Source organism: Phodopus roborovskii, unplaced genomic scaffold (assembly GCF_943737965.1).
Source record: "Phodopus roborovskii unplaced genomic scaffold, PHOROB, whole genome shotgun sequence".
Lineage (NCBI taxonomy): Eukaryota > Metazoa > Chordata > Mammalia > Rodentia > Cricetidae > Phodopus > Phodopus roborovskii.
In genome coordinates, this window is record NW_026126517.1 from 53462241 (window position 1) to 53480250 (window position 18010).

Below are 18010 nucleotides of genomic sequence, written 5' to 3' on the forward strand. Positions count from 1 at the left end.
GTACATCCCTGGAGGAGGTTATCGTTTTTTGTATGTTTGTAAATATGCTTATATATGTGTGCAGGTGCGTCTGTGTGTGTATGGCCAGAGGTCAACATTGGCTGTCTTCCTCAGTCACTATCTTATGTCAGAAACAGAGGGTCTCACTGGTTCAGTTAGATTACAAGTAGTACACTTCTATGCCAGGTTTTGGCTTATGTGTGGGTGCTAGGAATTGAACTTGGGCCTTCATGCTTGCACAACCTATACTTTATCCAACTCCCAAGTCCTGTGAGTCCTATTTTTTTTTTTTTTTAATTACTGGTTTCTATTCTTTTTTCTTAAATCTGTTCACTAGCTTGTCATATTGTTCTCTACTGGTCTACTTATTTTAAGTCTTTTAGACCTGGAGCCTTATTTTATGTATCAAAGGGTATCTGTGGTTTTGGAGTCAGGCAAAATTATGGTTGGGCTTGACTTTAGTCACATGACTATGTTGGATTCTTCAAGCATTACTCTTCTCTTCAAGCCAATTGTAGTGTAAAGATGGTCTACAGTAGTGGCTGACTAAGTTCTGCTTATCCCTTCACAGTGACTGGCAGAGTCCTAAACAGGTAGCATCCATGTGGTAGACATGTCTTAGATGATGAGTCTAGAGGAGGGCCGGCCTAACCATGCACTGAAAATGCTGGGGCTTACATTATTCCTGGCTACAGCTCTGCTTCTGGGATCTGTTACTATTTTTCCTTCTGAACCTTGCCAGGAACACGTTCTGCCTTAAAGAAAAAAAGAAAAGAAAAGAGAATCAGCAACCTCCTCTACTTCATTTTGTGGAATCTTTCGAGTTAAAGATATAGCTATCCGATGTATTTTTCTGCTTGTGGAAGATGTTTGATTATATAGCTCTATCTTTCTATATTTGTTTGTTTTGATTTTTGAGACAGAGGTTGTGGTGATTTGAATGAGAATGGCCCCTGTAGGTTCATAGGTTTGGCACTATTAGGAGGTGTGGCCTTTCTGGAGTAGGTGTGGTCTTGTTGGAGGAAGAGTATCCCTGGAGGTGGGCTTTGAGGTTTCAGAAGCTCAAGCCAAGCCTACTGTCACTCCTGCTTCCTACTGCCTGCCAATCTAGACGAAGAACTCTCAGCTACCTCTCCAGTCTGCCCACATGCCACCATGCTCCCCACCATGATGATAATGGACTAAACCTCTGAACTGAAAGCCGCCCCATTTAGGTGTTTTCCATTATAAGAGTTGTCATGGCCATGGTGTCTCTTCACAGCAATGGAAACCCTAACTAAGGCACAGGCTTGCTCTGCAACCCAGGGGGCCAGGTGAGCCCTTAGCCTCCCCAAGTGTTGGGGTTGAAAGTATGAGCCATCACCCCGGCTTTGACTGTGTGTATTTATGCAAGGCTGGAATTCTGGGTATGGTGACCATTGTAGCTTCACCTCTTTTGCTGTGATAGAACACATGGATGAAAAGTAACATAGGGGAGGAGGGTGTATTTCACCTTACAGGTTGCAGTCCATCAATGGGCAGAGTCAGGCAGGAACTTGAAGCAGAAGCCATGGAGGAGCACTGCCTGCTGACTGTCTCACAGCTCATGCTTCCCAGTTTTCTATTGCAGCCCAGGGTACAGTGCCGTCCACAGTGGGCACTCCCACGTCAGCAGTCAAGACAATCTAGGCAACTCTGAGGCTCCCTTCTTAGATGACTCTAGGCTGTGTCAAGTTGACAGTAAAGACTAAGAAGGACAGTGACCTCTCTGTGTAAGCTGGTATGTAGATTGAGAAACAGCATCTCACTTAACTGTCCATACTTTGAAGGCCGTGTCATTTTTTCATAATTAAGTTTAATTAATTTATTTTTTATTTTGTTTAGGAAGGTATCATTTTGTAGCCCCAGAACTTGCTATGTAGCCAGACTAGTCTTGAACTCAGAGATCTACCTGCTTCTGCCTCCTACTCAGGTATGCACCTGAAATTCAAGGCATGCACCACCACATCTGGCTCCATGGCATTCTACTTTGAAAGATGGGATCTTTTTAGTTCAGGCATGTCTCAAACTCAGGGTAGCCCTGCCTTAGCCTCTTGAGTGCTGACATTTCAGGTGTAAGACATCACACCTGTCCTGGGCATGGCATCCAGAAGGGCCTATGACTAGAGTGGCAGTTTCTGTCTGTGGACTTTAGTGTTTATAGATGGTGTGGTTGACTAAGAGTGTGCAGAGGTGTGGGCTGGACGAACTGGACATATTAATCTGAGGTCATAGTGTAACCATATCCTTACTGTGTTAGTGATTACCTTTGGACTACAGCTCTAACTTTTTTTTTTTTTTTTTAATCAAAGTACACATGTTCTGGCTAAGTATGGTGGCTCACATCTGTAATACCAGCACTCAAGAAGCTGAGGGATGTAGATTGCTATGTTTGAGATCAACCTAGACTACATATGAGTTCCAGACCAGCCTGGACTACAGAGCGACAAAATACCCAACAACTTATTTTGTAAAAAGACTTTGGTGAAGCAAATCATTTCTAGGGCAAATTGCATTAAAATCCTGGGGAAATATTGTGGGAAGAAGAAATGGAAGCTGATGTTATTTGAAGCCCAGAAAGTAAAAGAAGCAAATCAGACTATATTGGAGATGGTAACATCAGCGCTGTGGTGCTCTGCCCCTCTCTGCTCAGCCTGAGCTACCTACCCATGAGAGGAATGGAGCCCTGGTTGATAGTTCAAGGAAATGGTCTGCCCACACTGAACCCTTGTGTCCCTAATTTTCTTATGAAGCTACTGAAGTGTCTCTCATACTCTTTGAAAGGCAAACTCTTTGTAGGAAGTGTAACTTATGAACTAACTGTGGAGACCACACATTCCGTGTAGATCTGTGGCATTAGGTGTGAGTTCAGGATTAGAAAATATCTGTAAGCCTTTTACAAAGGTGTGTGGGAGCATTTGATGCACATTTAGTAGACAGAAGGCTGTTTACTCTCACACATTTAAAAGGATGCCACCCTGAAGATGGTAAAGCTTTGACTATTACTGGGGTCTCTGACCTCTTCTACAAAGTTGTGATGTTGGATGATCTTCAGGTTTACATACAGAAAGAAGACTTTCCAGTTTCCTTGTGTTAATCCCAAGGATTTGAGAAGAAGACCACCAACCAATTCACCATGGCCAAATTAATTAAAGCAAGTCTTTTTTTATTCATCTACATGGGCTGCCTCTCCTGAGGCAGCATTCAAGAATTCAGCATTAAATATGGGCAAGATGAGATTTTTATAGCTCATATTGTAAAAATATTTAATACTTTAAATATTTCCATAGGTTTTCAGCTTGTTTTCCTCCATTTTTAAGATAGAATGGCCACGGTAGTGTTTTCCCCTATGGTAGAGGACCTCTGTGGTTACTTAAGTCTGTTGATGACTGGTGGTATATGAGAAGCATACATTTTAAAATTTCTAGTTTTATTTTTATTTATTTGAGACAGTCTTATTCTTTAGCCTGTGCTGGCCCTGGTATTTATCATTCTGTCTAGGCTGGCCTCATCCTCATAGTGAACCATTTGTCTCTGCCTCTCAAGTACTAGGATTACCATAACCCCGCTGTAGTTTTTTTTTTTTTTTTTTTTATCTAATATGTATAGGCATAGCATAACAAAGGGTAAAGTGCTGCTAATATGGAGGCCACAGAGGCCACTTTAAAATGTAATGCTTACAAGCAAGGAAAATGGTTGGCTCAGCAGTTAAGAGCACTGGTGCCTTGATCAGAGGACCCAGGTTCAATTCCCAGCACCCACATGGTGTTTCACAATTTTTCATAACTAAAGTTCTAGGCAAATCTACTGTACTCTTCTGACTTTCGTGGGAGCCAGGTACACACATAATATGTATACATACACACAGGAGAAACATTCATCCACATGAAGTAAATAAATCTAAAACCTAAAAAATAATAAAAATGTAAGTCTCCAGAACTAAGATGAAGGGTTACAATATCCAGTTACTTACTTGACCATATCATCTCTAACCTAAACAACAAAAATCTGATGTGCTTCAAAATGTGAAACTTTTTAAAAACGATTAATTTATTTATTTTGATTTTGTGTATGTTGGTGTTTTGCCTACATGCATTTCTGAGTGATGGTGTCCTATGGGTTCTGGGACTAAAACCTGGGTCCTCTGGAAGAGCAGTCAGTGCTTTTAACCACTGAGCTGTCTCTCCAGTCCCAAATTTGTGAAACATTTTCACACCTGTGGTTGAAAAGCAGACATAATAAAGAACTCCATGAGATTATCCTCTAACTGTGCCTGTGAGCTGTAGCCTATGTTTGAAGTATGTACAAATATCATGTATATACCAATATTCCAAAATAGCATGCTTTTGGGAGTTGTAGTTCGTTGTCTCCCTGGGTTTCTTTCCTTAAAAGTCAGTTTATTAGAGAATGATTTCAGGTGAAACTGAAGGAGAAAACAAGATCTATTGATATCCATGTTTTTCAGAATTACTGCAAAGAATTTAGAAGGACCCATATTTTTGTGCCCAAATCCTAATATGGTTGAGCCTTTTTGCCAAAATGGGGACTGGGAGGAATGGTGATGGGAGTAACCTGTTACAATGGGAAATCACCTGCAATCAGAGTGACACTTTATAGATCTAGAAAGTGCCCGTGAACACACCTTTTGATGGCCATTCTGTGCCCCCCACTGTCTGCTGGACTCCAGTGCTAGGAATGCAATTATTACTGTCCTGGAGGTAGAGCCTGGGGATAACTACACTTTTGTAAATGTGGCCTTGTAAAATGATTTATATGGAGAGTGTTTCCATTTACCTAGGGATTTCCTGTTTGGGAGTTAGGAAACCATGACCTGGGGACCAGATCCTGCCTCCAGCTGTTTGTGAATAAAGGGGACTGTGGCCATAGCATTTGTTTATGTGATGCCTATGACTGCTTCCCTCCTACCGTGCCAGAGGTTAGCAATTGTTACAGAGATGTGTAGCCCTTGGAACCTCAAGTATTTACTGGTCCTTCACAGAGAAAGCTTACTGATCCCCCCCTATTTTTATTTTCATATTAGGCTGCCATTTTATCCTTAATACATTTTAGTGCAGCATCTGGTAAACTGAGTTATATTCATTCCTGAGTTAAATATGTTGTAATTACAATTTGACAAGATTTAGACTCACCATGGAAACATATCAGTGGCTGTGTCTGTGCATGTGTTTCCAGAAACATTTAGCAGGGAAGACCCACCCTGAATGTGGGTGGCACCATCCCAAGGCTGGAGTCCCAAACTGGATAGACATGAGGAAAGGTGTGGCATTCAACTCTTCCTGCTTCTGGCTGAGGATGCAATGTGACTTCCACCATGACAGCTGCACCTTCAAACTGAGTCTAAAGGAAGTCTTCGTTCAGTTTCTGGGGCATGGAAGAAGGCAAGCAGATAATTGATCTCCTCTCTTGTGCATTCAAGGCCATGGCTGAAGGCGTCTTTAATGCACTCCTTTGTCAAAGAGAAGACTGTTTCAGTCTCATAGCTGCCATTCCTAACAGGAAATAGTTGTCCAAGAGTCAAAATGCTTACAAGATTTGTTTAAGTGTGTACAGGAGGAAGAATTAGGTCCTGAGGGGAGGAATATAAAAGATATGTGTTGTTTTCAGGCAGCTTATAAAAGAAATTCACCGTGTTAAGATACTCTGATAAAGCTGTTACATATTTGAATGAAGATCTAGAAAGTCATTAGAAAGCTGTAAGGTACAGTATGTTTTGAAAGTCAAGTTTCTGTACCACATAAGCCCCTCCATCAGTTCAGCAATCCAAATCAGACCAAATCAAACTGAATTAGAAAAAGCCCGTGTTTAATGGGTAAACTGCTCCTGAATGATTTTCCAGCCCCACAGAGAGGAAATCTGAGAGACTGAAAAAACATGTGACTGTTTTCTGGGGGTTAATTTAAATCCATGTGGGAGTGGTCTTGATCATCTCTAGGGGAGGAGCCCTGTTTGGCTGGAATTTGGGGATGGGGCAGGGTTTGGGGGGAGGGGTATTGAGGTGGAGCTTCCACCAGAACAGGAGGCCCTTGTGAAGGGTCATTAGGAGCTTGCACACAAGCAGGCTTTCTATGGGGCAGGTGAAAGCAACAGAACCTCAGCAGAAAACCACCAAGGCTGAGGGCCAGGAGCTTTTCCTGAGGGAGTGCAGAGTGTGAATGCACATAAGTTTATATTTGTATAGTAATTATACATGCATATACGCACACACACACTAATAAATATGTGTATGTGTGTATGATTCCTTGACCATCAAGGTCCCAAAATAAAGAATGGACTATAGTTGGGCTGTTTGAGGCCTGTTTTCCAGGGTGTGAATGAGCATGGTCATGAACAGAGAGGGGGAGGGGACTGGGGCAGGGCACAGGCAGGTTTTCAACAGTGTCACCTCCCTGGGAAATGGTTTATTTCAAACATTTGCCAGAGCACTTTGAAAGAAAGCCTTTTTCGGTTTAGATAGAGCATTACCCAAATACAAAAGGCTCCTCAAACAGCATGGTGGGGCCTCCCTGTGACTGGAAGCCTGCAGCTCTGCACTCTTTTCTTCAGAAGTTCAAAATGCTTCCAGAGAGCTCAAACAACTCCCTGATCGTTATTTTGACCATGAAGAAAGAGGCGTGCTATGAGGTTTTTTTTGGTAGCCAAAGAAGTAGAGAATAAATAGCAAAGTCTAAACTTCAAATTTGGGCCAGCCTTCGAAAACCTGCTGTGTCCAGAGTGTGCACTGTGAAGGCACAAAGAACGGAGAGATGTGAGCTGCATCCCTGCGGAGCACTGTCCACTGGGTCACTCACCACGGGCCAGGGGCTGGCACAGATGAGGACAGGCTGCTATGATATCGTGAGCAAGAACTCATAGCTGTATTTGTCCTTGGAACAGGACAGGAGGTCTAAAATGGATGTGTGAGCGGACCTAGGAAAGAGAAGGCTGTTCTTAACTTGGAGCCTTCCTAGCCAATTTGCTTTAGTCACATACATTGTAACAAATGCAGAAGTAAACAATACAGTATCCATCTGTACTGTGCAACAATGTGGATACACAAATATGGATAACTTCACAATTATAGAAAAAGGTAATATTTGGCCTTTTTACCAACTTGTAAGGAACTCAACAGTTTGAAGCTATCCTCTGCTTTTAGGCTGAAATCACATTGAGTCATGGGTAAATGTGGAGAGGATCAGGAAAACTTGAATTGGAACTTGAGCTCTATATTGTTAAAGATACTAAGTAGTTTTGTGGCTACTTTTAGTTGTTTTGAAACAGGGTCTCATGTACCTCAGACTAGTTTCAAACTCATGTGGCCAAGGATGGCCTTGGACTTCAGAGCTTCATGCACCACCACCATCAGTTTATGCAGCACTGGGGATTGAACCCACCATACAGTGGTCTTAAAGACCGGAGGGAAATTGCATATAAAAATACTCTTGTGTGGAGAATGGAAACCTCTGTTTTGGCCAGCTAGTTCTCCAGGCATCTCTGAGTGATAGAGTAAATACCGGACATTTCTTATTGTAGCTTTATGTTGCATTTATGTCATATGTTCTTTCGAAATGGAAACACAGGTAAAAGCAAACACAAAGTGAACCTTAGGTAAGTAGACCATGCTGTCTGTGGCTGAAGCCTTTCCAATTCTTATTGCTGTTGCTTAGAAATAAAGTGGCTCACGTGCTCAAGGCTTGGTGAATACAATCATTGAGAACTGGTTGGATTGTGAGGGTTCTGACCTAACCAGTGGATTCATAATTTGACAGCAGCATTGGATGGTCATGGGAACCTTCAGAGATCAGTCCTAATTGGAGGGAGTAGATCACTGAGGACATGTCTTCTAGGGCCCCATTGTGTCTCTGTCTACTTTCCGTTGGCCATGAACTCTAATAGGCGTGCTCTCCCTCTGGTTCAAAGGATACATGGCAGAGGACAACTGTGAATACATCTAACATAGATCATAAACTTAAAACATGAAGATGTTTTTGTGGGTTTGTTTGCTTTGTTTTTGTAACTTGATTGTGTGTTTCTTGAGTGTGAGCTTTGTAGACAACATCATCTCACAGTTAGAGGTTGGGAATGCCTGATAGCACATCCTTTTGTCACAGTGCTCTTCTTTTCCACTGTCCAAGGACAACAAAGCAAGCCAACTGGGTGGTTGAAACTTCTGAAATGACAAACCAAAATATAGCATTTCTTCTTTTAAGTTGTTTGGGCCAAGTATTTTTTTCACAGTGATGAAAAACTGACCCAATGATGATGCTGATAATGAAAGTCAGTTTATTCCCTTCCTGTCAGTAGCCTTCACATGCTACATCTGGAGTGCTTTTAGCTGTTCTTGATAGCAAGTCCAGCATCAAGGACATTCAGTTAGGTCATCCAGCAAGGACTCAAAGGCAGGATTGTTCAGGGAGTGTACAGCAGCCTTGCTATGCTAATGGCAACCAGGACTGAGCTCATGTCTTTCTGTTCACCCTTAGCAGATGACGTTCTCATTTTTGCCATTGGCATCCCACAGTACAGCACAGCTTCATGCAACCATGCTCAAGACAAAAATCTCAGGCTGCTTCTCTGTTACCGGTCTTATTCCTACTTACAGCCCTCCTCTGCCCTCACCCACTCATTTCCCTTTTGATACCATGTGCTGGGGCCGTCATCCCATCTCTAAACAGTTTTTAGTAGGAAGTACTGTGTCTTTGCTGGGCTTAAATTAATGCCTGGGACTAGAGCAGATGGCTTCTAGACCTGAATCTGCTAATCTGGAATAAAATCAGGGTCCTATAAGCTAAGGAAGGTGAGTAATGTTGCTGTTGAGTGGGCCAATGATGGCATCTGCCAGAGTACCCTTTCTTTTTCTTCGTATTGTCTGTCAGTCACCCTATTGCATCCCAGAGTAACTGAGCATCCCTTCCCTATTTGGGCCACAAAAGTAAGAACTCAACAATCCTGATCTCAGATATTTAACCTCTTCTTGCTTGAATATGCTTAGGATTGTATTTTGCTTGGCTTCCTGCCTGATGCTAATTTGACTAACACCACTTTATTTTTTTAGCATGGAAAATAATTAAGTATGGAGAAGGAAACAGCTACTTGTGGCGAGTGGTTTTGTTCTCAGGATCTATACATAATGCAACTAACCTTTTCCCTAATATCTTTTTTGCATACTTAAGTAATTTTTATGGCTCCCCAGCCTCCTTTGCCTCCAGCATCCTGTGCTTTCATTAAGGATCCTCACTGTGTTCTTTAATGTATCTGTTTAAAGTTTGGCATCTAGAAGTCCACGGCAGTTCAGCTTGGTTTGAGCCCAGCATTGCCATGTTGCATAATCCAGTGGATACTGTTCCTGTTGTGTTTTATGTAAGTGAAATGCCATGAAATCTCTAAGCTTGTCAACTTGGTCTGAGTATTATGTTTCTAAATTAGGTTCCACTAATGTGCTATCCTGAGAGGAAAGTGGAACTTTGAGAGCTGTTTGCAATTGCCTAGTGAGCATGTCCAGTGGTTGTTTGGTTTTGGGGGTGGTTTTGTTGACTTTTGTTTGTTAGTTTGCAGTTCAATAAGGATCAAACTCAGGCCATGTGCAAGTAGATCCATGCTGTACCACCGAGCTACATCATTAGATGAGAAGCGTTCTATGTAGTTCAAATTCAGTACCCCGGGTAGTAGCCTTATAAAAAATATCTCTTTCCATTGTCCAAATAAGATAATCACATATTCCACATCCAAAACTGTGTCTACCCCTGTCTCTGATTAAGTCAGGTCAGTTGCCTTTATTTAGGCCTCTGTCATATGTCACTCAGCTATGGCAGTGGCCCCTACTAAGACTCTTCCTTTGCTTTCTCCGCTCTAACAGCTATTTGGTCTCTAGGGGAATCTCCTCATGTTTCTCTGCAAGACTCTGGAGATTTCCCTTTGCAGAATAAATACTAAAACTCGTATATGATACACAACCCCCTTCATAATTGGATCTTACTCCAAGGTGCTATTTCCCTCCATTACCCTTGCCTTCCCATGCACCCTAGCCTTCCCTGGAGAGCTTTCAAAATTATCAGAGCTGGTTTCACTCAATCTGCCTCCTAGGAGTGGGCCAGGTGGCAGGGCTATTAAAGGTTCTCCGGGCAGTTGTGAAGTTCAGCCAGGTAGGGACCAATGGCTGGGCTACCTTTTCCTTCTAAACGCATCAGAGACTTATTCCTGCCAAGCTTTTATGTGTGTAGCTTTCTCTACATGTAATTCCTTCCTCTCCTCTTCTGTGGGATAGTCTTGCTTATCCTTCAGTACCCTAGTACTACGTCATCCCTGAAGCTTCCCATCTCTTCTCACCTCCCAGGAGTTAAGTGTTCTCTCCACCATGCTTTCCTTGTACTTCATGTGCCCCCAAAATCTTGCGTAATGTTTAGCCTCTCAGCAAAATTTGACTAGAATTATACATGGTCAATTTGACATCAGTACAGGAAGAGGCACTAGACGGATCTGTCGTGCAGTCATTATGTAATTATTTGACATAACAGCATGCAACGCTGCTACCCTGACACAGTGTTAGCCAGAACCTGCCACAATAATTGATTTTTGTTTCTTGGTAATAATGACAAATTGTAACAAGGAGGAATTGTTAGGGTAATTGTGTGTTGAATGATATCTCAATTTCAATAAAGTGCTTCATTCATAAGTAGTTTTCGTAGTAATCCAGGAAAAAGCATTGTTACAATTATCCAATTTAAGGGGATGAGGAAACAGTGGTGCATTAGCTGTAAAGCAAAGGCTTTGTTAATAATAATAGTCTAAGGCCGTTGCAAAAAGAAAAGCGGAGGTGCCCACACACCATTATTAGACTTTAGTCAACACAATTCATCAAGGAGGTGAAAAAGCTTGAAAGGATTGAGAGGTGCGTGCCAGAGATAATTAAGGAATGGAAAATGGGTCCTAAGAGGAAAGCTGTGCAGTTAGGCTGCAGAGAGCCGAACCACACTTGATTACTAACTCTATGTGCATACACCCTTTCATGCCATCGTTTCCTCAGAACACTAAACATGGAGAGGTTAGCTTGAATAGCAGTGTGCAAGATTGGTTAGACAGGAAGGAAAATATCTAATGAACTAGAAAACAACAACAACAAAAAATGGAGCCATGTCATAGCAGTCCCCTACTTTAAAAAAACCAACAACTTGCCATTATATGAAGAACAGAGCAGGTGTAACATAAATAAATAAATAAATAAATAAATAAATAAATAAATAAATAAATAAATGTGTGTTCATGGGGCTGGTAGGATGGCTCAGCAGGTAAAGGTACTTGCAGCATGAGCCTGGTGACCTGAGTTTGATTCCCCAGAACTGATGTAAAGGTAGAAGAAAAGAATTGACTCCACAGAGTTGTTCTCTGACCTTCATGCTCATGCCATGGCACGTTTACCCACTTCCCCAACATCATGCCCTTTCCTATACATAACAAGCACAAAGGCACAAAATAATAATAAAAGTCTCAAAATAAAGACTGTAGTTCATTAGATGATTCTTGACAAATCAGAGTCCTGGTGAGCTGTTTTATTGTTTGCTTTTGTTGTCTGTTATGTGTTGACTTGGTTGTTTACTGGAAGATGATATACAGTGGTGGCTTGGGAGTCTTAATACACTACAGAGAAGCTGTGGGTGCCATGGAAAGTCTTCATACCACAAGAGGGTGAAGATGGTGAAGGAGGGGTCACTGCTGCAGGTTCTTGCACTGTGACCAGATACTCTTTGTGTCCAGTTGCAGCAAGTCCGCAATGCAAATAGTCCATGCTCTGATGATCATACATGGAAACATGAGAGATCTGGGAAGGTCATATTAAGCAAATCCTCGTTTGTATGTTTTAAATGAAATTATTTGGTGTGGTCCATGTGCCTTTTTAAGAGATCCCCCTCTTTCTATTACTTTGAGGAGAAGTGTTTAAATGTGTAAGCTATATGTCAGATTTACAGAAAAGCTACTGGAAGAGTGCATGGGAGCTCCCGTACCTACCTCTGTTTGCTCGGACTAGTGCAGCGAGCTGCAGGTTGGTTGCCTTCAGCAACAGAAGTTTATTTCTCACAGTTCAAGGGATCAGAGCTGAGGTTCTAATGGATTTCTGCAGGTGAGGTCCTTCTTTCTAATGTGTAGATTGCTTGCAGATGGCCTTTACAAGACAGGAATGGGGCAAAGGAGACAAGACACTAATCCTGTCATACCAAGGCCCTACCTACCCTTGGGACCTCATTTTTAACCCAATCATCTCCTTTTAAATTTAGTTCCCAAATACGGTCACCTTGGGAATTAGAACTTCTGCTTATGAATGGGAACGGAGTGGAGATAGAATTCAGAACATAGCACACCCTCCACTCCGATTTTCTCCATGTATTTTTCAACAATAGCACAAATGCCTTACTGAGCCACAGCATAAGAATCAACTTCAATAAATTTAAGATGGATACAATATTTATCTAATTTGCTTCCATTTATCTGCTTGCTTCCATTGACTGGATGGATGTCTTCTTATATAGCATTTTCCTCTTTTTCAGAGTAGAATCCAGTCGAAGCCTGTGTTTATAAACACAGCTGAGGAGATACAGCTCAATGCTGTGCAAGTATGAAGGCTTGAGCTTTGATCTTTAGCACCCCATGTAAAGCCTGGGTGTACAGCTGTGATCCCGGTGCTAGGAAAGGGGGTGACACAGAGAAAACGGATCCTGGAGGCTCACTGTGTAGTAGTCTAGCCAAAACTCAGTAAGAGACCCTGTCTCAAAGAGATAAGGTGGACAAAGGAAGATAGACAATGCAACTATGTTCATGGTTCATGTCCTTCTCTCTCTCTCTCTCTCTCTCTCTCTCTCTCTCTCTCTCTCTCTCTCTCTCTCTCTCTCTCTCTCTCACACACACACACACACACACAGGTACCAGGTCCTCCAGAATGAAGTGCTGGAATTATGCCTTTAGGTTACCAATGTTCCCTCCTCGATCCCACGTTTAAACCCTATGCTTCCGTTGTTGCTAGCACTCCTCTTTGCAGTACAATACACCTAGTTTTCCCTCATGACTCAGTTTCTTTGATTTTGTTATTGCCTTCTGAGCCCAATTGGAATTGACCCATCTCGAAGCCAATCCAACTAACCCTGTTCCATATTCTCTCCAAACACCCAGTACCCTCGGCCTACTTGAAATGCCACCCCCCCTCATTCCTTACCATGGCTAAGCTCTTTGAAAGAAGGGCCTGTATTTATAAATATCTATTAATATTCATGTGCCTTATGAATATGTATCAACCAGTAGTGGAATACATCACTGTAAAGAATAGCACAAAGAAGCTGTATGGAAGATCCTGAAGGGCAAGAAGAAACAAAATGCCCCTGCTGGGGGAAGGAGTGAGCTGAGCAATCCGAGCATGAGTGGGCTGAGCAAGACCCCTACATGCTCTTTCAGTTGTGTGGTAGAGAGTAAAGTAGGGAAGTCAGGATTGCCGGTGTATTTCCCAAAGAGTCTCAAGTCATGTACAACTTTTGCAAGAACATAATGTAAGCTTATTTTTTATTGTTGTTTCTTAGTGTTGAGTTTACTATAGACACAGAAAACTTACAAACAATAGTAAAGTACTAGAAACTGCACCTGGCATCTCCATCTTAGGTAACCAAAGAGCTGTGATCAAGACTAGAGAATTACTGTAGGTATAATAATGTTACTGACTAAACTGCAGACTCTAGTTGTGTTTCATGGAGTCTGTTGCTGTCCTTTTCTAGGGATCTTATCTTGGATCCCATGTTGAATTTAGTTGTCATAGCTCCTTAATTGCCTCTAGCCTTGCCTTTTCTCTGCCTGCTCTTGTCTTTTATGGTCTTGACTCTTTTGAATACTACTGGCCAGCTGATTGTAGAATATATCATGTCCTTCATTTGGGGTTTGTATGCTCTTTCCTCATGATTAAGCTGACTGAGATTCTGCTTTTTCTGTTTGGTTGGTTGGTTTGGTTTTTTGAGACAAACTTTCTCTATACAGCTGCCCTTGATTGTTCTGGAATTTGCTCTGTAGATCAGGCTAGCCTTGAACTCACAAAGATTCAACTGTCTCTGACTCCTGAGTGCTGGGATTAAAGGCATGCACCACCACTAACCAACCGACATTCTGCATTTTTAAGAGACTACTGTAGCCTGCATTTTAAAGTATACTAACTGGTGTTGTGCCTTTCTAGGTAATCGGAAGTTTCCTGCCTCAGGGCAGCCTGGTCCCAAATACCCAGCAGCCACTTCTCAGATTACCACACAGAGGCTTAAACAATAGCTCAGGCTTTTTATTAACAATCTCTTACATTTTAAGTTAACCCATATTTCTTATTTATGCTCTGCCACATGGAAGTACCTTTTCTCAGTACATTGTTCCCATCTTGCTCTTTCTGCTTCTGGCAAGTGTCTCCTGACTCTGCCCTTCTCCTTCCCATCATCCTTAGTTTGGTCACCCTGCCTATTCTTTCTGCCTGGCTTCTGGCCAATCATCGTTTTATTAAACCAATTCAAATCACAAATCTTGACAGTGCACAAGAGGATTATTCCACAGCATTTCTCAGTGCATTGCATCTAGAATTTATAAATCACATCTCCTTAGTGAAGATGTTGAACCATTGACACAAGGATATTTGGGGTTTTGTTTTGTTTTTTATCTCAAGGCAGGGTCTCATTGTGTATCCAGGCTAGCTTGGAACTCCCTTTTTACACCAAGATGTCCTCCAATTCTCATTCTTACTCAAGTATGCCACTACCAGCAGCTAAGGAAGCATTTTTTGGTTTGTGTTTTGAGTTGTCTTTTTTTTTTTTGTGGGGGGGCATTGTTTTTGTTTCTGTTTTGTTTAGTGAATTTCTTTTTGTAAAGTTATCTCCTCCCTAGTAGTTAACCAGTATTTTTGAGATTATACTATTGTCCTGTTTCAGCCACCCATTACTTTCTTCATGTATGAGCTTTGCCTAATACCAGTCTTACTGTGGTATTTACTTAGTAGTACATTTCTTCTTTTTCCCTTTTATTTCACATTTATTGATTGGAATTCTTTTGGAAGAAGAGGCTGTATAGAAAGGAGTTATATGCAGAAAGTCACATCCTTCAGTAATTTATCATTTGAATCTTCAGATTATTAGTTTAGCAGCCATAATATACCTTTATTGTTTTATAAAGTGTTTATGTTGTGAGTGTTTGCCTGAGAATATTGTAGTCACCTGGGTTACAAAGCTTCTTTATTATAGATAGGCTAGAAGACTTTCAATTATACATTTTGGAAAAAAAAATCAATGACTTCTTATTTAAAAAAAAAAAAAAAAAACCTACAATGGGTAGCACTGAAGTTGCTGTTTGTCTTCCATATAGGCCTTGAATGATTTATTCTTTGTTTAGCTTCTAATCATCTCAAAGGAAAAAAATAGTGTTGTCGATGCTTTGTCTCAAATGGCTTGAGAGGCGCATGCCAGTTTTCATTCTGCATTATGATATTGGCTTCTTCAGCTTTTGTATGTTTACACTGCTGATTGTAGCTGATGCACAGAGAACATATTTAGCATGGATGCTTTTGGTTTAGCATTATTCTCAGAGAAGCACTGAATTGGAGCTAGTTCATTTCACTGATTTCCAAGCACACCATACTTATTTGTATTTGAAAGAGAATATGTAAGCCAGGAGTTGATTTCTGTGACTCCAGAGAGTAACCACTCTTGGTAATACAATGCCAGAAATACTTGGTTCTGCTATTTTAGATAGCGATTAACAAGCAAGTGTAAACAAATTGTTCCAATAAAACTTTATTTAAATGCATGAATGGCAGTCCATTGACTACAGTTCACTAACCATTGTTTTAGATTACAAAAATACACAAATTCAAAACATTCATTAGCATCTGTCCTAATCCTTCGTGCTTTTCTACAGGCAGAAAACTGACTTTTGAAAATATGTATTTGGGAGATAATCACGTTCTATTGAATACCTTGTGCTGGTGCTGCCATCGAAAAATCTGGTTACAGTCTGGGGAGGCCTGCTACTGCTGCAGGACTGAACCACCTCGGCCCTGAGATGAGTGTCCCGACAGAGCAGGCGCACCATGAATAGATACACAACGATCAAGCAGCTTGGGGATGGGACCTATGGTTCTGTCCTGCTGGGAAGAAGCATCGAGTCTGGAGAACTGATTGCCATTAAAAAGTAAGTTTTTACTTCACTTTTGTGAACTCACAGTCAGCTCTACCTATCAAGATGATTTCAACTCTGTTCTGTCCGTTCCCTGTCTTTGAAACATTCCTAAAGGGGAGTGGATGGGGGGCATAAAGAACATTGGGTGATGATTCTAAAGTTATAAAGAAATGGTACTACTTCTGACAAGGTGGTGGTGAAGTTAATAAACTTCATTTTCTAGGGGAGGAAACGGGTTTATCTAGCATCTGCCCCTCTTCCCTCCATACTTCGTTTTTGCAGCCAGAGTTCAGAGCCATTGCATTAGTTACCTGTTACTACATAGCAATTTACTCCAGACTTGTAGATTAGAACAACATACACACATTTTATCTCAGTTTCTGTTGGTCAGCACAACTTAGCTGAGTTATCTGGTCCAAAGTCTCCTCTGAGGTTGTAATCAAAAGTGTTACTCAAAACTATGGTGTTATTGACAGCTGGGCCGGGAAAGGATCTGCTTCCAAGTTCACTCACGTGACTTTAGGTTGCATTTAGAACCTTGTATGTTGTTGAACTGAGAGTCTAGGTTCTCTGCTGGTTTTCAGTCAGACACTGCCTCTCAGTCCTTTGCCATGGGGACTGCTCCAAGGAGTAGTTCACAATGCAGTGACTTGCTTCATTTAGATATAGGCAATAGGAAAGCCATAGGGGCTGAAAGATGGCTCAGCAGTTAAGAATGCTTACTCCTCTTGTAGAGTATTGGAGTTCAGTCCCATAGACAACAGCCTGTAACAACAGTTACAGTTACAACAACCCATAGCTCCAGTTTCCAAGGGATCTAACACCCTCTTTTGGCCTCTGTGGCCACCTGCACACACATGGTAAACCCTGTCGTACATATGTACACTAAATAAATAAATCCTTTATCTTTTTTTTTTTTTTTTTTTTAAAGAAAGAGTCTTCTTAGGCATAGGTCATATCTTTTTACTCTTACAAATCAATCACAGAAGTGACTTCCTCTCAGAATGATGTGTCCTTATGGCTAGAAGCAAGTTATTGAAGGAGAAAGGGTATACACAGTTGTAAGTAGAGGAGAAAGGGTATACACAATTGTAAATAGAGGAAGTTAGGGGTCTTTGGGGACCATGTTAGAGTCTGCCTGCTAGGCCACCTATGCCCATCTGCCTTCTTTCCATCTCTGCTAAGTCCTGTAACCAATTAAAAATCATTCCCCAAACTGAACTTACATCCAGGGTTCTGTCCCACTTTTATTCCTTGTTTATCCTTCTTTGTTTTGTTTTGTTTCTATGAGACAGTCTTGCTACGCATTCTAGGCTGGCTTTGAATCCACACTCCAATGCCTTGCCTCCCAAGAACCTGGTTACAGATGTGTAGTATTCCTTCTGACTCTGTTTCCTATCTCCAGCCTCAAAGCCCAAGCTCCCTTGACTTTGCTCCCACTCATGCCTTGCCTTCAATCATCTAGTCCTGCCAATTGTATTAAATATCTATATGGTCTACCTACTCTGTTTCTACTAGAACCTATTACCATTTACCATATGATTACCGGGTCCTTTCTAGGCTCTTGGCTTCCAGTCATTTCACTGTTCATATCAAACTGAAAAGACAGTTCATTAAAACCACTAGTGTTAAACATTCTTTGTGTTCTCCTGCCTCTTTGCAGCCCAGTACTGGATGGTTCTATGTCAACTTGACACAAATTAAAGTCATCTGAGATGAGGAACCTCAACTAAGAAAGTGCTTCCATAAGATTTGGTTGTAGGTGGGCATATAAGTGCTTGATGGGAGAGGCTCAGCCTATTGTAGGTGGTACCCTCCT

At 41.5% G+C, this 18010-nt stretch overlaps 1 protein-coding gene across 2 annotated transcripts in view; it reads left to right on the forward strand.

The window, feature by feature from the left end:
• The window catches only part of Cilk1 (ciliogenesis associated kinase 1), a 56155-nt gene that overhangs the window by 6689 nt on the left and 31456 nt on the right, over positions 1–18010 (forward strand). For both annotated transcript variants that reach the window (XM_051197998.1, XM_051197999.1), the window contains exon 2: positions 15931–16203. In XM_051197998.1, coding sequence (XP_051053955.1) covers positions 16103–16203 — 101 coding nt within the window. In that variant the 5' untranslated portion in view covers positions 15931–16102. The remainder of the gene's footprint in view (positions 1–15930; positions 16204–18010) is intronic.